The 23,973-nt window shown below is 48.1% G+C and overlaps 3 protein-coding genes and 4 non-coding genes across 9 annotated transcripts in view; 6 read left to right on the top strand and 1 right to left on the bottom strand.

The window, feature by feature from the left end:
- The window catches only part of Kif2c (kinesin family member 2C), a 47,367-nt gene extending 46,233 nt beyond the window's left edge, over nucleotides 1-1,134 (top strand). For all 3 annotated transcript variants that reach the window (XM_045150539.1, XM_045150538.1, XM_045150540.1), the window contains 2 exons: nucleotides 272-395; nucleotides 540-1,134. In XM_045150539.1, the coding sequence (XP_045006474.1) occupies nucleotides 272-395; nucleotides 540-622 (207 nt within the window). In that variant the 3' untranslated portion in view covers nucleotides 623-1,134. The remainder of the gene's footprint in view (nucleotides 1-271; nucleotides 396-539) is intronic.
- A 10,672-nt stretch (nucleotides 1,135-11,806) lies between these two features.
- Rps8 (ribosomal protein S8) lies at nucleotides 11,807-14,021 on the top strand. The gene is made up of 6 exons (XM_004670512.2): nucleotides 11,807-11,857; nucleotides 12,254-12,360; nucleotides 12,702-12,801; nucleotides 13,029-13,204; nucleotides 13,392-13,521; nucleotides 13,866-14,021. The coding sequence occupies exons 1-6, from the start codon at nucleotides 11,854-11,856 to the stop codon at nucleotides 13,973-13,975; spliced, it is 627 nt and encodes a 208-aa protein (XP_004670569.1). The 5' UTR covers nucleotides 11,807-11,853; the 3' UTR covers nucleotides 13,976-14,021.
- Nucleotides 12,090-12,170, top strand: LOC123461273. The gene has a single exon (XR_006637560.1). It is a non-coding gene; the product is annotated as a small nucleolar RNA SNORD55/SNORD39 (small nucleolar RNA).
- On the top strand, nucleotides 12,523-12,626 carry LOC123461290. The gene has a single exon (XR_006637578.1). It is a non-coding gene; the product is annotated as a small nucleolar RNA SNORD46 (small nucleolar RNA).
- LOC123461289 lies at nucleotides 13,249-13,317 on the top strand. Its single transcript, XR_006637577.1, has one exon. It is a non-coding gene; the product is annotated as a small nucleolar RNA SNORD38 (small nucleolar RNA).
- On the top strand, nucleotides 13,709-13,778 carry LOC123461287. Its single transcript, XR_006637574.1, has one exon. It is a non-coding gene; the product is annotated as a small nucleolar RNA SNORD38 (small nucleolar RNA).
- Nucleotides 14,022-18,144: 4,123 nt separating the features above from the next.
- Best4 (bestrophin 4) lies at nucleotides 18,145-21,904 on the bottom strand. The gene is made up of 9 exons (XM_004670471.2): nucleotides 21,753-21,904; nucleotides 21,573-21,667; nucleotides 20,670-20,903; nucleotides 20,302-20,456; nucleotides 19,594-19,671; nucleotides 18,997-19,176; nucleotides 18,761-18,841; nucleotides 18,516-18,670; nucleotides 18,145-18,400 (listed from the first exon to the last, which is right to left on the bottom strand). The coding sequence occupies exons 1-9, from the start codon at nucleotides 21,902-21,904 to the stop codon at nucleotides 18,145-18,147; spliced, it is 1,386 nt and encodes a 461-aa protein (XP_004670528.2).
- Between the last annotated feature and the right edge of the window lie 2,069 nt (nucleotides 21,905-23,973).

Raw genomic sequence — 23,973 nt, 5'->3', positions numbered from 1 at the left:
TAGGGTTTTTTTTTGGGGGGGGGGAGACATAGGGTTTCATGTATCCCATGCTAGTCTTCAACTCCTAAATTCCTAATCCTCCTGCCTCCACCTCCTGAGTGCTAGGATAATAGGCATGCAGTACCATTTCTGGCTCAAGATGAGTTCTTTGGAGGAAGGATTTCAGGAGATAGAGTGAAGGCACAGATGCATCTCTATTATAAATAGTGGAGCTGGGGTATAACTTGCTGAATTATGTTGGGCTGACAAGATTTTCATTGTGTTGTTTTAGCAAGAACCAGCCTGGCTTGAGCTTTCCGAGATGACCGAGCAGCCAGATTATGCTCTGGAGACCTTTGTGAACAAAGCAGAATCTGTCCTGACCCAGCAGGCCAAACACTTCTCAGCCCTGCAAGGTGGGTGTTGCTGTGCCCGCACAGTGGGTGCCAGCCCCTGCTGGCGAGCCGTGGCAGTTCCCCCACCTTGGTGGTAGGAGCGAGTGGAGGGAGGAGGGAGGCCATGAGACTGTCAGTAACCCTGTGCATTCCATTTCCTTCCAGATGTCATTAAGGCCCTGCGTCTGGCCATGCAGCAAGAAGAGCAGGCTAGCAAACAAATAAGCAGCAAAAAGTGGCCCCAGTGATGACTGCAAATAAAGATGCTTGGTTTCACACCAGCCTCTTCCCCTCCCCAGTGAACTTTAGACACCTGGTGGCTTAGACTAAGGTCTGAGCTAAATGGGGTTTGGTAAATGCCAAGTGTGGGGCATCAAGCCCAAGACAGCTGGAGAAGGGACACTGCTTTCTTTTCTCTGGGTTTGGAACCGTAAGAAAGCTTTTAGTTATTCCCCTATCAAGAGAGGAATGCTGTCTGGCTCGTCTGCCTGGGGCAGCGCCCTGCCTGTGTGGAATGGCTGCTGGTGGAGACTTCCCCAGGGTTGTCCTGATTCCAGGAAAGAGGAGTCTTTAGTTCTCTGCTGGCTCTGGCCTGCTTTTCACACCTTGGTCAGAGCATTTGTATGCTTTATAATTGTAGAAAAAAAAGGTTTGTGAGACTCTGCCTTACAGTTTTTGAAGCTCAAGAGAATTTCTACTACTTCCTGTTGTATGTATTTATATATTGTAACTAATGATAAAGAAAGCAAAGAAAATTGGACTTTTGTGTGATATGTTTTGAACCTTCTGGAGCCAACACTGAAACTTTGGTCTCTGATTCTTTTTTTTTTTTTTTTTGAGAGGAAGAGAGAGAATATGGGTATTCCAAGGCCTCCTGCCACTGAAAACGAACTCCAGACATATGTACCACTTTGTACATCTGGTTTTATGTGGGCATTGGGGAATCGAGCTCAAGCACTCAGGCTTGACAAGCAAGCGCCTTTTAACCACTGACTCATCTCTATATCTGCTGTCAGATTCTGGACTCCTGGGAAACCAATACCATACCTGTAGTTTCAGCAACACTGCAGCCTCTGGTTTGTGTACAGTTTATTTATTTATTATTATTTTGCCTTTAATTACTTTTTCAACTTTTTGTGTTTTTCTTTTCAAATTTTTTTCATTAACAACTTCCATGATTATAAAAAATATTCCATGGTAATGCCTTCCTTCCCTCTACTTTCCCCTTTGAAACTCCATTCTCCATCATATCCCCTCCCCATCTCAACCAGTCTCTTTTATTTTGATGCATGATCTTTTCTTCCTGTTTATGATGGTCTTGTGTAGGTAGTGTCAGGCACTGTGAGGTCATGGATATCCAGGCCATTTTGTGTCTGGGGGGAAGTTTTGTTTTTTGGTTTTTTTTTTTTAATTTTTCGAGGTAGGGTCTCACTCTAGCTCAGGCTGACCTGGAATTCACTATTTAGTCTCAGGGTGGCCTCAAACTCACAGTGATCCTTCTGGGATTAAAGGTGTGTGCCACCACGCCCAGCTGTTTACAGTTTATTACACATGTAATAGGCTCTAGCTGCCCCCCACCCTAGCAACAGAAACTACAAGTGAAACGGAGATGGAGCTCTGTGTAGTACTCAGTCCTATAGCCCTAGCTTGTTGGTTTGTTTCAGATCCGTCCTACTTAGTTGACCAGGTTGGTCTTGAGCTTGTTATCCTCTTGTCTGTCTTTTAAGTTTTGGTCTATATATAATTTATTTATTTGAGAGAGACAAAGGAATGAGTGTGCCAGGGCCTACAGCCACTGCAAATGAAATCCAGATACATGCACCATCTTGTGTATCTGGGTTATATGGGTCCTGGGGAATTGAACTTGTGCCCTTTGTCTTTGTAGGCTAGCACCTTAACCACTAAGCCATCTCTCCAGCCCCTTGCTTCAGTCTTTAGATATACTGGAATTATAGGCCTCTAGACACGTTGAACAACTGTGAACACTGACAAGAAATCACTTGACACTGCAGAGTAGAAGACCTGAAAGGGGGGTATACCAGTATGGTTTTGGAAAGTAAGTGTGCCGGGCAGATGGAGGAAACAAAAACACAAGGCATGGGGCAGTTTGTGCACTGAGGCAAGCAGTCTCTGTCACATAGCTTGAGTTAACAGTGGTAACAAGGCATCAAAGAGGCTTTAAGGGATCAGTACTTAAAACCTTTTATTTGTTTGCATTCAGAAAGAGAATGGGCTCACCAGGGCCACTTGCCACTACAAATGAACTCCAGGTGAATGTGCCACTTTGTGCATCTGGCTATATGTGGATACTGGGGAATCAAACTCAGGCCATTAGGCTTTGCCTTTAACCACTGACCCATCTCCCCAGGGCCCGGCCCCCATTTTTTTTTTTTTTTTTTTTGAGGTAGGGTTTCGCTAGCCCAGGTTGACCTGAAATTCACTATGTTGTCTCAGGGTGGCTTTGAACTCATCAGGATTCTCCTACCTCTGCTTCCCCAGTGCTGATATTAAAGGAGTGTGACACCATGCCTGGCTTATTTATTTATTTATTTATTTATTTATTTATTTATTTATTTATTTATTTATTTATTTATTTATTTGAGAGTGACAGAAAGAGGCAGAGAGAGAAAATGGGTGCACCAGGGCCTCCAGCCACTGCAAATGAACTCCAAATGCATGTACCACCCTATGTATCTGACTTACGTGGATCCTGGGGAATTGAGCCTCGAACCAGGGCCCTTAGTCTTCACAGGCAAGCACTTAACCGCTAAGCCATCTCTTCAGCCCTTATTTACTTTTTTGAGAGAGGCAGATAGGGAGAGCAAATGAGCACATCAGGACCTCCAGCCACTGCAAACAAACTCCAGACACACATGCCACCTTGTACACCTGGCTTACGTGGGTATGGAGGAATTGCAACTTGGTTCTTATGTATACAGACAAGTGTCTTAACTGCTAAGCTATCCCTCCAGCCCTCTAAAATTTATTTTTGTAAGAACCTGTAAGTATAGTATGTATACCCACTTGAATTCCTTGCTCCCAGCAACCAGTTCTCTTCAACTAGCTATGGGAATCTGATGGTCCTCTGCTTAGAATTTTTCAGTTACTTTCTTTACACAAAGGATACATTCTGAGGTTGGGTGTGTTGGCTCATAGCTGTGAGTTCAAGGCCAGCTTGAGCTACAGTGGAATTTTCAGGTCAGCCTTGGCTAGAGTGAAACCCTACCCCCCCCCCACAAAAGCCAAGTATGGGGGCTTATGCCTTTAACCTCAGCATTTGGGAAATAGAAGTAGGAGGATCACCATGTGTTCAAAGCCAGCCTAAGAGTACATAGTGAATTTCAGGTCAGCCTGGACTAGAGTAAAACCCTACCTCAAAATATAAAATAAAATAAAATAAAATAAAATATAAAAATAGCCAGACGTAGTGGCTCACGCCTTTAATCCCAGCATTTAGGAGGCAGAGGTAGGAGAATCAGCCATGAGTTCGAGGCCACCCTGAGACTACATAGTGAATTCCAGGTCAGCCTGGGCTAGAATGAAACCCTACTTCGAAAAACCAAAAAAAGGGGGGGCAGGGAGGGGCCCTGGAGAGATGGCTCAGTGGTTGAAGGCACTTGTTTGCAAAGTCTGGTGGCCCAGGCCCAATTCCCCAGTACCCTTATAAAGCCAGATGCATTAGGTGGCACATGCATCTGGAGTTCATGTGCAGTGGCTAGAGGCCCTGGTGTGCCCATTCTCTCTCTTAAATATTTTTTTAAGTTTAAGGTGGGGCTGGAGAGATAGCTTTGTGGTTAAGTGCTTGCCTGTGAAACCAAAGGACCCCAGTTTGAGACTCGATTCCCCAGGACCCACATTAGCCAGATGCAAAAGGGGGCGCACACATCTGGAGTTTGTTTAGTGTCTGGAGGCCCTGGCATGCACATTCTTTCTATCTGCTTCTTTCTCTATCACTCAAATAAATAAATAAAAATTAAAGGGCTGGAGAGATGGCTTAGCGGTTAAGCGCTTGCCTGTGAAGCCTAAGGACCCCGGTTCAAGGCACGATTTCCCAGGACCCATATTAGCCAGATGCACAAGGGGGTGCATGCATCTGGAATTCCTCTGCAGTGGCTGGAAGCCCTGGCGTGTCCATTCTCTCTCTCTCTGCCTCTTCCTCTGTCGCTCTCAAATAAATAAAAATAAGCCAAAAACATTTTTTAAAAAATTAAAAGTTTAAGGTGAAGGCCCGGCATGGTGGTGCATACCTTTAATCCCAACACTCAAGAGGCAGAGGTGGAAGGCCCAATGTGAGTTCAAGGCCAGTTTGGGACTACAGAGTGTCAGGTCAGCTTGGGCTACAGTGAGAACCTTCCTTAAAAACCAAAAAGGCTAGGACTGGAGAGATGGCTTAGCAGTTAAAGCGGTTAAGGCACTTGCCTGCAAAGCCTACGAACCTAGCTTTGATTCCCCAATTTGGAGTTAATTTGCAGTGACTGAAGGCCAAGGTGTGTGCATTCTCTCTCTCTCTCTGCCTCTCCTACCCCTTCTATCAAATAAATAAATAAAAGAATTTTAATTTTTTTGTTTGCTTTTATTAATTTATTTGAGAGTGACAGATAGAGGAAGAGGCAAAGAGAATGAGCACACCAGGGCCTCCAACCACTTCAAATGAACTCCAGATGCATGTACCACCTTGTGCATCTGGTTTACGTGGGTCCTGGGGAATCGAGCCTTGAACTGGGGTCCTTAGGCTTCACAGACAAGCACTTAACCGCTAAGCCATCCCTCCAGCCCCAGTAAAATATTTTTTATAAAAAGTTTAAGCTGGAGGGATGGCTTAGTGGTTAGGCATTTGCCTGCAAAGCCAAAGGACCCAGGTTTGATTCCCCAGGACCCATGTTAGCCAGATGCACAAGGGGGCGCACGCGTCTGGAGTTCATTAGCAGTGGCTAGAAGCCTTGGTGTGCCCATTCTCATTCTCTCGTTCTCCCTCTTTCTCTTGTCAAAAAAAAAAATAAATATATATATATATATATATATATATATATATATAATAAAAATAAAATATTTTTTAAAATGTTTAAGCTGAGGCTTAGCTGGATGTGATGGCACACACCTTTAATATCACCACTCAGGAGGCAGAGGAAAGAGGTTTGCTGTGAGTTCAAGGCCAGCCTGAGACTACATAGTGAACTTCAGATCAGCCTGGCTAGAGTGAGCCCCTACCTCAGAAAACCAAAATAAAGGGGCTGGATGGGGCTAGAGAGATGGCTTAGCAGTTAAGGCATTTGCCTGCAAAGCCTATGGACTCAAGTTCAATTTTCCCAGTATCCATGTAAGTCAAAATCACAAGGTGGCACATGTATCTAAAGTTTGCAGTGGTTAGAGGCCCTGGCATGCCCATTCTCTATCTGCTTTTCTCTCTCCCTCTCTCTCAAATAAATAAAATTTACAAAGGGCTGGAGAGATGGCTGTGTGGATGAGAAGCTCACCTATAAAGCCTAATAACAGAGTTCAATTCCCCAGTACCCCTGGAAAGCCAGATGCACAGTGGCACATGGATCTGGAGTTCACTTGCAGCCACTGGATGTCCTGGCATACTCATTCTTTCTGTTTCTCCTCTCTCTGTCTCTGCCTGCAACTAAATAAAAATATTAAAAAAAAAAAAAAAAAAGCCAGGCATGATGGCATAGGCCTTTAATCCCAGCAAGTACTTGGGAGGCAGAAGTAGAATTGCCTTGAGTTTGAGGCCACCTTGAGACTACATAGTGAATTCCAGCTCAACCTGGGCTACAGCAAGACCCTCCCACAAATAAAACAAAAAACAGGGCTGAAGAGATGGCTTAGTGATTAAGGCTTTTGCCTGCAAAGCCAAAGGATCCCGGTTTGACTTTTCAGGACCCACGTAATCCAGATGCACAAGGGGGGGATGCATGCATCTGGAGTTCATATGCAGTGGCTGGAGGTCCTGGTGCGCCCATTCTGGAGAGATGGCTTAGCAGTTAAATCTTGCCTGTGAAGTCTGAGGACCCAGGTTCAGTTCCCTAGCATGAAGGTAAGCCAGATGCACAAGGTGGTGCATGTGTCTGGAGTTTGTTTATAGCAGCTAAAGGCCCTGGTGTACCCATTCTCTTTCCCTCTCTCTCTGCTGCTGCTCTCTCTCACATAAAATACTACTGTTTTTTGTTGTTGTTGTTTTTGGTTTTGGTCTTTCAAGGTCGGGTTTCACTTTGGTCCAGGCTGACCTGGAATTAACTGTGTAGTCTCAGGATGGCCTCAAACTCACAGTGATCAAAATAATACTGTTTTTTGAGGTTTGAATTCACTAGTACTCTCAGGCTGGCCTCAAACTCACAGCAATCCTCCTACCTCTGCCTCCCTAGTATTGGGATTAAAGGCATGAGTCACCATGCCTGACAACTTTTTTCCAGGTAGGGTCTTTAGCCCATGCTGAGCTGGCATTCACTATGTAGCCTCAAAGTGGCCTGAAAACTCCAGATGCATAGACCACTTTGTGCATCTGGATTACATAGGTACCCAGATAGGTACCATAGATACCAATCAAACCCAGATTGTTAGGGTTTGCAGGCAAGTCCCCTAACCACTGAGCCATCTCTCCAGTCCCCCCATTTTTTTTTCTTTTATTTTTCAAGATAGTCTTGCTCAAGCCCAGACGGACCTGGTATTCATTACATAGTCTCAGGGCGGCCTTGAAACCATTGTGATCCTCCTACCTCTGCCTCCCGAGTGCTGGGATTAAAGGTGTGTGCCCCACGCTAGGCTTATTTATTTGAGAGAGAGGGTATGGGTGCAACAAGGGCTTCTTGCCCCTACAAATGAACTCAGATGCGTGTGCCACTTTGTGAATCTGGCTTTACATTTTATTTTTATTTATTTGAGAGAGAGAATGGGCATGCCAGGGCTTTCAGCTGCTGCAAGTGAACTCCGTACACATATGCCACTTTCTACATCTGGCTTCCATGGGTCCTGGGGAATCTAACCTGGGTCCTTTGGCTTTGCAGGCAAGCACTTTAGCCGTTAAGCCATCTCTCCAGCCCCATAAGTCATATTTTTCAAAATATTTATATTTATTTATTTGACAGAGAAAGAGGGAGAGAAAGTGAGAGAATGGGCGCACCAGGGCTTCCAGACACTGTAAATGAACTCCAAATGCGTACGTCCCCTTGTGCATCTGGCTAATGTGGGTCCTGGGGAATCAAACCTGGGTCCTTTGGCTTTGCAGGCAAACAATGCCTTAACCGCTAAGCCATCCCTCTAGCTCATAAGTAGTATTTTTAAAAATGAACTCCAGGGCTGAAGTGATGGCTTAACGGTTAAGGCGCATGCCTACCAAACCTAAGGACCCAGGTTTGATTCTCTAGGTCCCATGTAAGCACATAGTGGCACATGTGTCTGGAGTTCATTTGCAGTGGCTAAAGGCCCTGGTGCCCCCATTCTCTCTCTTTCCCTCTGTCCCTAATAAATAAATAAAGTAAATCTTAAAAAATATATATTAAAAAAAAGAACTGGTAAATGCATCACTTTGTGCATCTATGTTGGTCCTGGGAACTGAAGCCAGGCTGTCATGCTTTGCAAGCAAGCCCCTGTAACTACTGACTCATCTCACCAGCCCAGCAAGTATTTATTCAGGCAAAAGTAAAATATTACCCTAGGCTGAGGTAGGAATGCTGTGAGTTCAGGGTAGGGAGGTGTCCAAGAGCAGGATAATCCCTGAACAAGATTATTTTTTTTTTTTTAGATTTTTTTATTTTCAAGGTCTCACTATAGCCCATGTTGACCTGGAATTCACTATGTAGTCTCAGGTTGTCCTTGAATCCACAACAGTCCTCCTACCTCTGCCTCCAAAGTGCTGGGATGAAAAGGGTGCACCACCACACCCAGCTCCAAGATTTTTATCTAGGATCATAGCCCCTTCTCCAGCCTATACCATCTCTATCTCTATAGGGTCTGGCCTGTCTAGTTAATATTGGATTGAATGCCCAATTCTCTATGAACACAAGAGTTGGGCTTCTGGTTGAATCTCACCCACTCAGGTCCTGAGATCAAAACCAATTAGTGGCATTGGCTATGGGTTACAGGAGGAGGGGCAGCATCTTCTATCAGGGGTTCTAGGACAAGACAGGATATAAGTCACTGTGATCTCTTCACAGCTCAAAGTCTTCTCCCTTAAGAAGTTTGTGTACCTCTAGAATGAGAGGAGGGACTTCCTCCTCCTTCCAAACCCTACCAGGCATATCACCCAAGACTACATCCTGATAGGGCAGTTTCTCTCTTCCCATCAAAACTTTTCTCTCTGGCTTTCTCTCTCCTTCTTGGGCCCTCTTCTTCTTTCCCTGGCATATACCCTCTCTCCCTTTCCTTTCTCTCTTTCCCAGGGTTCAAGACCTACCTCTCCTGTGAGTCTCTCCTGGTGTTCAAATTAAGTCTTGGGCTGGAGACATAACTTAGCAGTTAGTTAAGGCACTTGGTTTTCTGTGAAACCTAAGGGCTCAGGACCCACATACAGACGAACATGGTGGTGCATGCATCTGGAGAATCAAACTCAGGTGGAGTCTCCCTGTAACCGAGGCTGACCTGGAATTCACCATGTAGTCTCAGGGTGGCCTCAACCTCTTGGTGCTCTTTCTACCTCTGCCTCCCGAGTGCTGGGATTAAAGGTGTGCACCACCAAGCCCAATTTAGGTTTTGATTGTTTTTTTGAGGTAGGGTGTCACTAACCTAGGCTGACCAGGTAGTCACTGTGTAGTATCAGGGTGGGCTGGAACTCAAAACAATCCTACCTCTGCCTTCTCAAGTGCTGGGATTAAAGGTGTGTGCCACCATACCTGGCTCACACCAAGTTTAAACTTTTTTTCAAGGGGCTAGACAGATGGCTCAGCAGTCAAGGTACTTCAAAGCCTAATGACCCAGGTATGATTCCCCAGTACCCACATAAAGCTAGATGCACAAGGTGGCACGTGTGTCTGGAGATTGTTTGCAGTGATAGAGGCCCTGGTCCACCCATTCTCTGCCTCTTTCTGTCTCAAAGAAATAGAATGAAATATTTATTTGCAAGCAAAGAGTGAGAGAGATAGAAGAGAGATAGACAGAGAATGGGTACACCAGGCCTATAGCCAACTGCAAACAAACTCCAGAAGCATGCGCCCCTTGTGCATCTGGCTTTCGTGGGTCCTGGGGAATTGAACCTGGGTCCTTTGGCTTCACAGGTAAATGCTTTCATCGTTAAGCTATCTCTCCAGCCTGAATAATTTTTTTTTGGTTTTTGGAGGTAGGGTCTCACTGTAGCCCAGGCTGACCTGGAATTCACTATGGAGTTTCAGGGTGGCCTCAAACTCATGGCAATCCTTGTACCTCTGCCTCCTGAGTGCTGGGATTAAAGGCGTGCACCACCACGCCTGGCTACCGAATAAAATATTTTTTTTTTAAATTATTTTTAGTGCCGGGTGTGGTGGTACACGCCTTTAATCCCAACACTGGGGAGGCAGAGGTAGGAGGATCTCCATCCTGAGAATACATAGTGAATTCCAGGTCAGCCTGAGCTAGAGTGAGGCCCTACCTTGAAAAACAAACAAACAAAAAAATTATTTTTAGGGGCTGGAGAGATGACTTAGCAGTTAAGGCACTTTCCTGCAAAGCCAAGGAACCAGATTGTATTCCCCAGAATCCACATAAGCCAGATGCACAACATGGTGCATGCACTTGGAGTTCATTTCCAGTGGCAGGATGCCTATTCTTTCTCAATCTGCCTTTTTCAAATAAATTTTAAAAATTTAAATAAAAAATTATTTTTTTCAAGGGCTGGAGAGATTGCTTAGTGGTTAAGCACTTGCCTATGAAGCCTAAGGACCCCGGTTCGAGGCTTGATTCCCCAGGACCCACATTAGCCAAATGCACAAGGGGGCGCACGCATCTGGAGTTCATTTGTAGTAGCTGGAAGCCCTGGTGCATCCATTCTCTCTCTCTATCTGTCTCTCTCTCTCTCTGTGTCTGTCACTCCCAAATAAATAAATAAAAATAAACAAATAATTTTTAAAAAATTATTTTTTTCAAGGTATGGTTCTACAGTAGCCAGGGCTGATCTGGAACCTACTCTGTAGTCCCATGCTGCCTACAGCCAACAACTATAACTCCTACCTCAGCCTCTCAGGTGCTGAGAATAAAGGCTTGAGCTACCAAGCCTGGCTCTCAATTTTTTTTCTGATGCTGTCATTCATTATACTATTCTGTATCACTAACTGAAATTCATCTGACTTCCAGAGAAACTGGGAGAGAAACAAGAGCCAAGTTTCCCAAAGGGGCCAGTTTATAATAGGAATGAGAGCAGGACAACCCAGCACTCAGGAGGCAGAGGTGGGATGATCCTTGTGAGTTCGAGGCCACCTTGAGACTACAAACCCAAAGGCATAATGAAATTTCCTCTACTTTAATCCTCACAAAGAAGCAACCCAAGCAGGGTGTGTTGGTACCCATCTTAGATTCACCCAGATCTCCTGTCCTACCTTAACCTACCAGCTTAGTAAAACCAATTGCTCAAGTGAAGTAGAAATTCGTGATAGGATATCCCACCCCATGTTCTATCACCAAACCCCAGTCCACCATCTCCACTGCCTTCCAGTCATTTTCAACGCAGCTGCAACCACACCTCTTTGTAGTAGCCTTTGAAACGAATCTTTTATTTATTTATTTGAGGGAGGGAGAGAATGGGCGCACCAGGGCCTCCAGCCACTGCAAATGAACTCCAGATGCATGCGCCACCTAGCTAGTGCATCTGGCTTACGTGGGTTTTCGGGAATCGAACCAAGGTCCTTTGGCTTTGCAGGCAAATCCCTTACTCGTTAAGCCATCTCTCCAGCCCTGAAACGAATCTTTCAAAACGTAAAAAGCTGCTTGTATAGCATGCACGAAGTTTTGGGTTTGATCCCAGTACCGCATAAATCTGACGTGACCATGCAGACCAGTAAATCCTAGCCCTGAGGGGAAGACCGAAGGATGGGCAGCTCAAGGTCACCCCTCTGCTACATAGTGAGTTTGAAACTAGCCTGATACCTGAGCCCTGTATTAAAAACAAGCACAACAACAACAACAAAAAAACCTGGAAATAGTTGGGCGTGGTGGCGCACGCCTTTAATCCCAGCACTCGGAAGGCAGAGAAAGGTAGGAAGATCCCTGTGACTTCAAGGCCACCCTAGGACTACATAACGAATTCCAGGTCATCCTGACCTAGAGGGAGATCCTACTTCGAAAAATAAAAATTCGAGAGCTAGAACCGCACTCTGGAGAGTCCTAAACACCGCGGGCGCGCCCTCCAGCCAGGGGTCTCCAGACGCTCCCCACCCACGAGAAGGGCGCGCCGCTTGGCCGCGGCTCCCGGATCTTCTTCTCCGCGGCGGCCGGAAAGGACGTCAGGGGGCGGGGCCTCGCGCCACAAACCGGACCGTGAGCCTTTGCGCTTCCTCTTTCCAGCCAGCGCCGAGCGATGGGTGAGTGTCTTCCCTTCGGAGGTCCTGGGAGCGGGTGGTGAGTACAATCCCTTGCCATCCTGCCCCGGAGCCACTTGAGGAAGCAGTTTTCACTTCTCCTCGGCCACAGAGAAGTATGAGGAGGAGTAATCCTGCGCTTTCGGCTGCGGAAGCCCGCTGGGTGGGCTTTCTCAGGCGCCTATTAGGCTGCACCAACATGGCTGCCGGGGGAGACCGGCCGTGGCTGGCCGCACGTGTATGATGACATATTGGTAATGCTGCAGATTCCCGACTGCGCAAGTGGGGAAGCCAACCTTGGAGAGCTGAGCGTGCGGCCCGGTCCGGGGATCTGGAGCCGGCCGGCTGCTGGCACCGAGTCCTAGCGGCTCAAGGTTCCGTTCCTGCTCCCATATACAGGCATCTCTCGGGACAACTGGCACAAGCGCCGCAAGACCGGGGGCAAGAGAAAGCCCTACCACAAGAAGCGGAAGTATGAGCTGGGTCGTCCTGCTGCCAACACTAAGGTGGGTGCCGGTGTGTGGTGAGGGGGTCTGCCTTTCTCCGCCGAGCAGGGTGATTGGGTCTTCGGGAGAGAGGGTGCGCTCCTGTCCAGGAAGCCGAAGCCTGGTAAATAAGAGTAGAGACTTGATTTCCTGTGTTTGGGGTCAGGTTTTTCTTTGGGAGGTAACTAGAGTGATGAAAAAGCATCCTTAGGCGTGGTTTTGACCGTCTTGGTCATTTCTTTGCCACTTGCCAATGTAAGGACTTGTCATAGTTACACTGACTTGTTACCTTCATCCAACCTGGGCTGCCCTCCCTCTTTCTTGTCTTTTGTTGATGACCAGACTCCTGTCGTATTTTCCAGATTGGCCCACGTCGCATACACACAGTCCGTGTTCGAGGAGGCAATAAGAAGTACCGGGCCCTGAGACTGGATGTGGGGAACTTCTCCTGGGGCTCTGAGTGTGAGTAGGCCTTACGGTTACTATTTTTACGAGAATTTTTAAGTCAGCATTGGCTGCATGTCTCTGGGGAGAAGAAAAATAATGGGATGGTGGGAGAAGAGCATTTGCCCTGTGGCTGGGCAATATGTTCAGTACTTCTCTCAGCCTGCTCCCCCTTGGGAAGAGCCAGTTGGTTTATGGTTTGCATGATCTCAAGCCCCTTGATTGTGGGTCTCTCTTCTGAGCAGGTTGTACTCGCAAAACGAGGATAATTGATGTGGTCTACAATGCATCCAATAATGAGCTGGTCCGCACCAAGACCCTGGTGAAGAACTGCATTGTGCTCATTGACAGCACACCGTACCGACAGTGGTACGAGTCCCACTACACATTGCCCCTGGGCCACAAGAAGGGGGCCAAGCTGGTATGTTCTTTTCCTGCCCATGGGAGGGGTGGCGGGAGCTGCCTTCTTGTGATGAAAGCATTGTCCAGTTCTGCTACTGAAGGAAAGGGATGAATGCTTTTTGTGCTGAAGAACGCATGCATTAGGATGGGTAGAGTAGAAGGCTCTAAAGACCTTCGCTGAGACGATCCATTTTCTGTTTATTCAGACTCCTGAGGAGGAAGAGATTTTTAACAAAAAACGATCAAAGAAAATTCAAAAGAAATACGATGAAAGGAAAAAGAATGCCAAAATCAGCCCTCTTCTGGAGGAGCAGTTTCAGCAGGGCAAGCTTCTGGGTAAGATAGCTGTTGTGTTGTGGGAGTGTGAGGTGCTCTCCTTTTTTTACTCTTGCCTGGGTTCACTAAACTGTGGGGCATCTGGTTATGCCGGATTTCAACAGTGGATACAAGTGTGTCATCTCCCCAGCCCCTTTCCCCCCATTCAACTGCTTTGGATCTTACTTTGAGAGGTGTAAGGGTGCTGTCTCAGTGATGAGAATTTTGTCCAGTTCTGCTACTGATTTGTAAGTGGTGATAAAGTATATCTGAGGAGACAGGGCTTTATGCCTGCACCCATGGTACCATACCCACATGGTGGGACCTCTGTGTGCTTTTGCTAAGGACCACATGGTCTCTTACAGCCTGCATTGCATCGAGACCTGGCCAGTGTGGCAGAGCAGATGGCTATGTGCTAGAGGGCAAGGAGCTGGAGTTCTATCTGAGGAAGATCAAAGCCCGGAAAGGCAAATAAAACCATCCTTAGTCCATGTAATAAAGGTGTTTATTGTTTATGTTTACATTGCCTGAGTGTTTTGCTATTTGCATTCTCAAATGGAAGCCCTCATCTGAAGGACATGTGTGTATGACATGAGTTTCTGTAGTGAAGCCATTATTTCTCAGCATATTAGGAGTCGAGATGGAGCTTGCAGGTGGCGACAGTTGTAAACTCCTTTGTAGACCTGAGTTTTAAGGGTTCAGTTAAGTGTACTGGAGATTAAGTCACAGTTTAAATTCACGGTTTTGTAACCTGGGTGGTCTATAAACACTACTCAGAAGAATGCACATTACTGAGAACAAGTTAGGGGGTGGTAGATCAGGTTTTTTTTTTTCCTTATTTGCAAGGAGAGAGGCAACAACTCCAGATGCATGTACTCCCTTGTGCATTTGGCTTCACAGGCAAGTGCCATTAAATCATCTCTCCAGCCTGCCTGGCTTAATCTTAAATGTGTGAGAGAACGGGCAAATCAGGGCCACTAGCTACTGCAAATGAACTCCAGAGGCATGAGCCATCTTGTGCATCTCTGGCTTTTATGGGTATTGGGGAATCTGGCTGGGATCTTAGGCTTCCTAAGCAAGTTCCTTGACCACTAAGCCCTAAAATATTAAACTTAGGCATTGGGTGTGGTGTCACATGGGCTATGACCCCAGCACTCTGGAGACTGAGGTGGGAGTTTGAGACCAGTTAAGGCTAGAGTGAGACCTTACCTCAAGTGGCCAGGCTCAGGAAATTTTAAGCTTATTAACTTTAAAAATTTTATTTGAGAGAATGGGGACACCAGGGCTTCCAGCCACTGCAAATGAACCCTAGATGCATGCACCATCTTGTGCATATGGCTTACGTCGGTATTGGAGAATCAAATCGAGTTCCTTTGGCTTTGTAGGCAAGTGCCTTAACTGCTATGTCATCTCTCCAGCCCTTAAGTTTATTAACTTTATTGCACAGAGAGGAAGAGAGCATGCCACAGACTTTAGCTTCTGCAAAAGAATTCCAAATGCATGTGCCACTTGGTGCAGTGGGTGTACATGGGTCCTGGGGGATTGAACTTTGGTTCTTTAGCTTCACAGGCAGCTGCCTTAACCTCTGAGCCATCTCTCTATCCCTGGGATTGCAATTCTACCACTAAGCAATATTCTCAGTCAAAGCTGTATGGGTGCCATGTGCAGCTGTCTGGCCAGCAAGAGGCTTTTACATGGGTGTTGGGAAATTGAACCCAGGCCAGTAGGCTTTACAAGTACCTTTAACCTCTGAATCATTTATCCAGTCCGGTTTGGTTTTCTTTTTACTTATTTTCTTTTTCCAGGTAGGGTTTTACTCTAGCCCAGGCTGCCTTGGGTTTGTATTTTGTAGCGATCCAACCTTGGCTTCTGGAGTGCTAGAATCAATAGTATTGTCACCAAGCTGAACCATCTCTCCAGTTCCCTCAGCTCGTGTTTTGAGGTAGAATCTTGCTCCAGGCTGGCCTTGAACTCATGGTGACCCTCCTACCTCTGCCTCCCAAGTGCTGGGAAAGGCAAGCACCGATCAAGCCTAGATGTGCCTGGCTTTTATGGGCCATCAGGCTTTGCAAGCAACAAATGCCCCTAACCACTTCGCTAGGTCTCCTGTCTACATTTAGATTTGGGAACGGACTGCCCAATGGCATAGACCTGTAGTTGCAGTTTCTTGGGAAGACTGTAAAAAGGGTTGGAGGGCTGGAGAGATGGCTTGGCAGTTAAGCACTTGCCTGTGAAGCCTAAGTACCCCAGTTCGAGGCTTGATTTTCTAAGACCTACGTTAGCCAGGTGCACAAGGGGCACACATATCTGGAGTTTGTTTGCAGTGGCTGGAGGCCCTGGTGCACCCATTCTCTAACCTTTTTCTCTGTCACACTCAAAAACAGTGGGGGTTGGAATGATGGATTAGTCATTAAGGTATTTGCCTTCAAAGTCAAAGGACCCCCAGGTTCAATTAACGAAGAACCTACATAAAGCCAGATGCACGAGGTGGCACATGCACCTAGAGTTCATTTGTAAGTGGAAAGTCCTGGGGATGTGTGAGGTTCTGGGTTCTGTCCACAATACTGCTTTAAAAGCATTTGGAGCTGGAGAGATTGCTGAGCAGTTAGCGCTTGCCTGTGAAGCTTAAGGAACCTGATTCAAGGCTTGATTCCCCAGGACCCACGTTAGCCAGATGCACAAGGGGGGCGCCCGTGTCTGGCGTTCGTTTGCAGCGGCTGTAGTCTCTGCCTCTTTCTCTGTCACTTTCAAATAAAAAATAGACCAAAAACAAACAAAAAAAAAAAGCGTTTGGTGGCTGGAGACATGGCTTAGCAGGTAAGGCCCTTGCTTACAAAGCTTGAGGACCCAGGTTCAACTTCCCAGAACCCGCATAAGCCAGATACACATGGTGGTACATGCATCTGGAGTTAGTTTGCTGTGAAGCTCTGGTGTGCCCGTTCTAATACATACAAAGGCAACAGTGCCAAGTGTGGTGGCACACACCTTTAGTCCCAGCATTTGGGAGGCAGAGGTAGGGAAATAGCCATGAGTTTGAGGCCACCCTGAGACTACATAGTGAATTCCAGGTCAGCCTGAGCTAGAGCAAGACACTACTTTGTAAAACCATATTTGGCCAGGCCTGGTGCCACAAACTTGTCAATGGTAGCACAGGTTTGTAAGGTGAGGATCATAAATTCAAGGATAGTCTAGGCTACATAGTAAGATCTTATTTTCCAAACAACATGGTAGTGCATGCCTTTAATTCCAGCACTATGAAGGCAGAAGAAGTATTGCTGTTAGTTCGAGCCCACCCTGAGACTACATAGTGAATTCCAGGGTCCAGCCTGGACTAGAGTGAAACCCTACCTCAAGAAAAAACAAAGCATTAGGAAGTAGAAATTTGGTGTTCCAGTCATGCTGGATGACACTCCAGTGTAACTTTATCCTCTGTTCTTGTCATGTATCCTTTGGTCTTAACAATTTGTCACTCACCAAGTTGTTTAGGTGGACACCTTCACCCAGAAAGCAGGTCTCGGCCAGGAAGATTTAAAGGTTACTGCGTACAGCTGGGTGTGGTGGCACATGCCTTCGTTTAATCCCAGCACTCTGGGAACTAACTGGGAAGCAGGGTGGAAGGATCGCATGAGTTCGAGGCCATTTTGAGACTACATGGTGAATTCCAGGTTAGCCAGAACTAGAGCAAGACCCTACCTTGAAAAAGTGCTTTATCAAATTAGCTTAATCAGCCTCTAAGGCAGAGGCCTAAGCTTTTATTTTTTTTTGGGTGGGGGGGGGGTTGAGGTATGGTCTCACTCTAGCCCAGGCTGACCTAGAATTCACTATGTAGTCTCAGGGTGGCCTCGAACTCAAGGCGATCCACCTAACTCCCAAGTGCTGGGAGTAAAGGTGTGTGCCACCATGCCCAGCTCCAAGCCACTTATTTCTACATCCATTTCGTTTTTTTTTTTTTTAAAGATTTTATTTTCATTATTTATTTACTAGAGTGAGAATGGGCATACCAGGGCTCTAGCCACTGCAAACAAACTAGATGCATGTGCATCTGGTTTACATGAGACCTGGAGAATTGAACCTGGGTCCTTAGGCTTCACAGGAACGTGCTTTAACCACTAAGCCATCTCTTCAGCCCCAATTCAAATTTATACTTTTGGGCTTATGCAAGTAATAAATGGATATATTCCCATTGTAAACAAATACCTGGGCATTACATACAGAAGACAGGTTAACAGGGTAAGAAGGCACCTCGGAACTTGGAAATAGCACTTCCTGAACCCTATCCCAATGCAGCAAGGCTGGGAGTTGGTGGGTCCTAGGCAGAGGCGATACACTTGGCAATGAGGAAGTTAGCCGTGCATCCTGTCTGTGCCACACGTTGCCTCATTTGTTTTATTTATATGAGAGAGGATGGCCGCACCTGGGCCTCCAACCACTGGAAACTTTAGACGCATGCGCCGTTTGGCTTACATGGGCCCTGGGGAATCCTTTGACCTTATATCTTAACTGCAAAGCTCTCCAGCCCCACTCTTGGCCTCTTTATCCTAGCTTTACTTCCTCAAACAACGCGCCCTGCTTTCTCTTGTGCTAAACATGATACCACCCTCAATGCTGGTAAGATTGCTCTAAGTGGGCGGGGTGCGGGGAACCTCAGGCTTCCAGAGCTGCATCCGCAGATTCCCCTGCCTCGTCAATGCGGTCCTCGGACTCCACGCCTTCCTCCGCCCGAAAGCGCAGCAAATGCGGGGTCCGGGGGGCGCCCCGTGCACGGCCGAAGTTCCGGAGGCTTATGGCAGGTGACGGCGCTCCTGCACCCAGAAAGCGGCTGAGCAGTGGGGTGGGCGCGGGTGGAGCCAATCTCGGGGAAGCCTCCACCTGCACACTCTGCTCAGGGTCATCGCAAACGCTGCAAGGGCATGCAGAGTCTGAGCCGCACTGGCTCCCAGAGAAGTCTAGTGCCCTCCCAGGGTGGCCAGGGACCTGACACAGGTTTGCTGGGTCAAATCTGGGCCCAGACTCACCGCAGGTTAAAGGTGGAGCCGAGGAAGGAAGGCCTCAGTGAGTCTGCGGCTGTGGCCACAGTGTAGGGTGGGTGTGGCTGTTCCTCATCCCAGTAAGGATCCTTCTCTGCCAGGGGCAAGTTCTGATACATGTCATCCACAGATAGCATGGACACCTGGGCCAGCAGGAGGGCAGACAAGTCACCAGGATTTCTCTACACACCTGGGTTGAAAGGCTATACCACCAGCCTCCCTACCCACCTCACCTGCAAGTTTCGGTCTATGAGCTGATTGGTCTCAAAGTCATCATCATCCTCACCAAAAGGGTTGATGATCTGTTCAGCCACCTGTAAGTTGTAGAGACAGTGTCGTCTAGGCTCAGAGTCCAGTGTCGTCTAGGCTCAGAGTCCCCACTCCTTGTCCCTAATGTTGGGGTGGGACCGTGGTTATCTGTGCCCATGTATTCTCAGAGTAGGCTGGCATGACCATCTGAAGTGCCCACCTTGAGCCAGCCAGCATAGAAGAAGAACTGCAGCAGTGTGGTGAGGGGCACGTACATGTCCAGGTCCCCCTGGCCTGGCTCAAGAGTCCCCTGAGGTTCGGCAGTCCCTGCTTCTCGCTCCACAAACTGGCGGCCCACCAAGGAGAGGGCAAAGAAGGAGTATACAGCTATGGTCACCACCTGGAGAAGTGAAAGCCAAGGCCAGAGTGTGGTGCATTGGAGGACCTGGGGGTGAGGGGGCCTGACAAGTAATTAGACAGTGGTACCGGGCATGGTGGTGCCCAGCACTTGGGAGGCAGAGGCTGGAGGATGGCTTCAAGTTCAAGTCCACCCTGAGACTACATAGTGAATTCCAGGTCAACCTGGGCTAGAGCAAGACCCTACCTCGAAAAATTAAAATAAAATCCATATGGTAGGCAATGCTAGTGGGGACAGGGTCGTCTTGGTGGAGGTGGAAAGGTGCTTGAGGACCCTTGGCCGCTCACTGCCTCATGGGACTGAACTGGCCCAGGTCAATGACTGTCTCTAATTCTCCGGATCTCACACAGCACAGGACATCCACTAGGCCCTGGGACTGGGGAGGTGAGAAGCAGTTACTTGGGTGTAGACGAGGGGGATGCTGATCCAGTCATAGTGGAACAGCATGCTGCACTTGGCCCGGTATTTGTTCAGCTCCTGGTGAGAGAGGAAGAGGAGGTCAGTAGAGGAAGGAAAGCTGGAGAGAACAGGGGAGTTCAGCACAAAGCCATGTGGGCCAGGACTGAGACTTCCTTTCTCTGGTTATCAGAATGGGGTGCTTTTGATAAGCAAATTAGCAAAGTAGCTGCAAGGATAGGCCTTGGAGGCAGGAGTATGAATCCCAGCTCCGCGAACTCGCAACATAAGGAGCTTCTCCACTGCCTCAATGTCCCCACTTGTGGAAGGATGACAACAGTGCCTACTCCCAAAGTTGTTTGAGGACAGAATAAACAAACATAAGTACATAATTGCAAAGTGCATGATAGCCAGGTCTGGTGGCAAATGCCTGTGATTCCACTTGGGGAATTTAGGAGACTGAGGCAAAATCACCATGAATTTGATTGAACTCTCAGCGAGGGCCACATAGTTTCAGGCAAGCCTGGGCTGTAGAGTGAGATCCTGTCTCAATATCTCCCCCCCCCCCTCTCTCTCTCACACACACACAACGTACATATTTGGTACCATGTAAATGTTAAGTACCCTCCCCCCAGAAAAAAAAACAAAACTTTTTTTTCTGAAACTAGAAAGTGGGGGGGAGCCAAGGATTCAAATCCTGAATTAACTCACTTCCAGAAGGAGACAGAGAGCGATGTCGTCACGGATTCGCCCATCCCTGCGGGCCTGAGCCGCCAGGTTAGTGAACCAGACGCAAGGGACCCAGTATTTATTGAAGTCGGATTTCAGGCTCTCGAACTTCTTCCTCTCTTCCTGAGACATGAAACCTGCTAGGCAGGGTTAAGAAGGTAGAGTGCGGACGCACCGTCCGCCGCCAGGGGGAGCTGGAGGCCCAGCGGCTGGCTGTCCTGGGCTCTAGAGAGCCCCTTGAGGGTCAGCTCTCCCAAGGGCCCCAGGAATAGCCTGCTCCGTGACACCGCCAGACAGAAACCAGAATCTGGCCAGGGGTGAGATCCCAGGGCCTCCCTCGGGCCGCTCACCTGCGTCCACCACGTGCTCCATGGTGGGGAAGCGCTTGAGCACACGGGTGCTCACGGAGCGCAGCACCAGCACCGAGGCCAGGTTAGCGTAGCGGATGAGAGTGCGGCGAAGCAGGCGGCCGCTCTGGTCCACGCCGTGCACACTGGCCGAGATGACGCACATCAGCTGGTCCGGCAGTGGGATGCTGGTGTACTGAGACCACCAGCGGTTCACCACTAGGGTCACGTAGAAACCTGGTGGGCCGCCATGGCGGTAGATGCAGGAGGAGGCATGAAGGGTCTGGGAGGGCCTCTCCTCCTGGCCTTGAGAGAGGATGGGGAACCACATTCCGCTCTAGGCCCACTGCCCTGCCAGGACAGGAGGGAGGAATAAAGTGCAAACTTACAGAGAAGAAAGGAAGTGGGTTGGGGAGATGGCTCAATGGTTAACGTGCATTTCCCAGGACCAATGTAAAGCCAGATGCACGAGGTGGCACATGCTTCTGCATTTTGTTGGCTAGAGGCCCTAGCACGCCCATTCTCTCTATCTGCCTTTCTCTCTCAAATAAACAACAACAACAAAAAAGAATATTAAGAGAGACTGAGAGAAAAGAGGAAGTGGTAGTTCAAGGTCAGGTAATGGTTAACTTTGGAGACCTGCTTCCCATGAGGGTGTGGAAGGGGCCATCTCCTCTCTCCAGCGCCCCATCATTATGCCTGTGCAGACTGAAGGTAGTGTACAGACTGAGGGTCCAGCAGGGACAGGCAGAGACTAACACGGAGAAGCCCTGGACCCAGGCTCCAGCCCCTGTGTGCTGGGCTGGCTGTCGTTGATTCCATGCCATGCTGTCCAGACTGCTCAACTCAGCCCAAACATCAGAGAAGACGGTTCCGACCCCAGAGAGAACTGGAAGGGAGCCTCACCCAGTACAAAGGACAGGGGGATGAGGTCTGCTGAATGGTTGCAGTAGCGGGCCACCTGGGCATACACCTGCTTCTGCTCCTGAGTCAGCAGCAACCTGGCGAAGGTCAGGGTACAGGCCTGGATTGAAGGGAGGTGGGCAGCCTAGGCCCCCTTAGGCCAGCACGTAGAGCTACCCTCACCGGTAGATGACGCTGAGCACCGCGTACAAGGCAACGAAGAGCAGGAATTCCTTGTAGAGGAGTTTGTAGATGCTGCCCTTCCACCGCAGGAGCAGGCTGGAGAAGCCTCCGAAGCGTGCCTCCGCCACTTTGAGAGTGTATGAAACTGTCATGGCTCCTGAAGCAGAAGATCACAAAACTGACCTCTCCTTAGCTCCTTCTCATGTCTAAGCCTGGCTCCCTAGGCAACCTCCCTTCATCTTTGGTCACCTACTTCAACCATCACCCTGTGTGTTTAAACAAGAGACTATAGGAAGCCCGTTTCCTGTAGGAGCACAGGCAAAGCCAGGATGGAGCTGGACAAAACCGGGGTGAGCGCTGTGCCCCTCACCCACTAGGCTTTTCCAAACTTTTCAGCTTAAAGGGCCGTGATGTCTAGATTCTGAACTGCTGAGAACAAAAGCCCCAACGTGACCATCATGGTAGCACAGGTTTGTAAAATGAGGATCATGAATTCAAGGATAGCCTGGGCTACATAGCAAGATTTTGTTTCCAAACAAACAGAAAAGGGCACTGAGTGGTGGCGCACGCCTTTAATCCCAACACTTGGGAGGCAGAGGTAGGAGGATCACTGTAAATTCAAGGCCAGCCTAAGACTACATAGCGAAGTTCAGGTTAGCTTGGGCTAGAGCAAAATCCTTCTTCAAAAAAAAAAAGGTTGGAGAGATAGCTTAGTGGTTACAGCGTTTGCATGCAAAACCTAAGGACCCAGGTTCAATTCCCCAGTACCCATGTAAGCCAGATACACAAGGCAGCACATGCATCTGGAGTTCCTTTGCAGTGGCTAGAGGCCCTGGCATACCCATTCTCTCTCTCTCTCTCTCTCTGTATTTGCCTCTTGCTCTCTCTGTCTCTCTCTCTCTCAAATAAATCTCTCTCTCTCTCAAATAAATACATACATAAAATATTTAAAAAATTAAATTAAAAAACAACAAAATATAGCCGGGCGTGGTGGTGCATGGCTTTAATCGCAGTACTCGAGAGGCAGAGGTAGGAGGATCACCTTGAGTTTGAGGCCACCCTGAGACTACTAGTGAATTCCAGGTCAGCCTGGGCTAGAGTCAGAAAATAAAAGAGAGAGAGAGAGAGAAAGAAAGAAAGAAAGAAAGAAAGAAAGAAAGAAAGAAAGAAAGAAAGAAAGACTAACAAAAACAGAGCCCCCACCCTGTCAGGAGCCACCACTTGTCCTTGGACCCTAGTTACCTCAAACACCTTGGGCCCTCTCAGCCCCACCCACAACTACCTACCTGCTCTGGGCAACAGCCTGAAGAAGTCTGGAGGGACCAGAATGTCCTCCCCACTTAAGTAGCTGCTAAATCCATAAAGTTAGGCCAGATTGATGCTATCATTGATGGATTGAGGCTGTCATGCAGCTAGTCCTGGGAACTGGGTGTGTGATTACCCCTGAAGGGCTGGGCTGGCCTTTGAGTGGCAAAAGCGGCATCTACCCTGTGTGACCTTACAGCTCACACAGACATGTCCTTGGAGCTGATCACACTGTGCTAAGGGAAGCGCTTGTGGAATCTTCATCACCACCCCATGAGGTAGGCCTCGTTCATTTCACAGATTAGATTTCCCGATGCAAACGAATTGCCTATGGCCATACAAGTAGAACGTGTTAGAGGGCTGGAGAGGACTCGGCAGTTGGGAGCGCTCCCTGTGCAAGCACAGGGGCCTGAGGAGGCCTGAGAAAGAGACTGTTCGAGTTAGATCCCCAGCACCCACAGTTACTCATGGCCACCCACGCCTGTAACCCCAGTCCTGTGCAGAGCAGAGCAAGCTCTGGGATCAGGAAGAGCCTCTGGCTCAGGTAAGGATGGGCGGATGTAGGAGGGAGTGATGGAGCGGGGTACTTGACACTCCTCCCTGTCCTGGTGGGTGAGTGCACCCTGCCGTCAGTGAGCACACAGGTGCTGCATAGGCACATGCATGTGTATACACACATCACACTACATTGTACACACACACAAAAGAACATGTTAGGATTGAGGAGATGGCTTGCCTGGGAAGCCTAAAGACCCAGGTTCAATTACCCGGTACCCATGTAAGCCAGACGCCCAAGATGGCACATGTGTCTGGAGTTCATTTGCAGTGGCTAGAGACTCACTCTTTCATAAATAAATAAATAAATTTTTTAAAATTTAGATTATTTATTTATTTATTTATTTGCAAGCAAAGAGTG

The sequence above is a fragment of the Jaculus jaculus genome, chromosome 5 (genome assembly GCF_020740685.1).
Source record: "Jaculus jaculus isolate mJacJac1 chromosome 5, mJacJac1.mat.Y.cur, whole genome shotgun sequence".
In the NCBI taxonomy this organism is placed as follows: Eukaryota; Metazoa; Chordata; class Mammalia; order Rodentia; family Dipodidae; genus Jaculus; species Jaculus jaculus.
This window is presented reverse-complemented; position numbering and strand designations above follow the sequence as displayed.

Bases quoted from the DNA above. Each gene is read 5' to 3' on its own strand.
- Rps8 (XM_004670512.2), top strand. The intron at 13,205-13,391 runs GTATGTTCTTTT...CTGTTTATTCAG, and splicing joins ACAAGAAGGGGGCCAAGCTG to ACTCCTGAGGAGGAAGAGAT. The intron at 13,522-13,865 runs GTAAGATAGCTG...GGTCTCTTACAG, and splicing joins TCAGCAGGGCAAGCTTCTGG to CCTGCATTGCATCGAGACCT.
- Best4 (XM_004670471.2), bottom strand. From the start codon at position 21,904: ATGACAGTTTCATACACTCTCAAAGTGGCGGAGGCACGCTTCGGAGGC. The intron at 19,672-20,301 runs GTGAGTTAATTC...CTCTCTCACCAG, and splicing joins CTCTCTGTCTCCTTCTGGAA to GAGCTGAACAAATACCGGGC. The intron at 19,177-19,593 runs GTAACTGCTTCT...TCACTTCTCCAG, and splicing joins TCCCCCTCGTCTACACCCAA to GTGGTGACCATAGCTGTATA.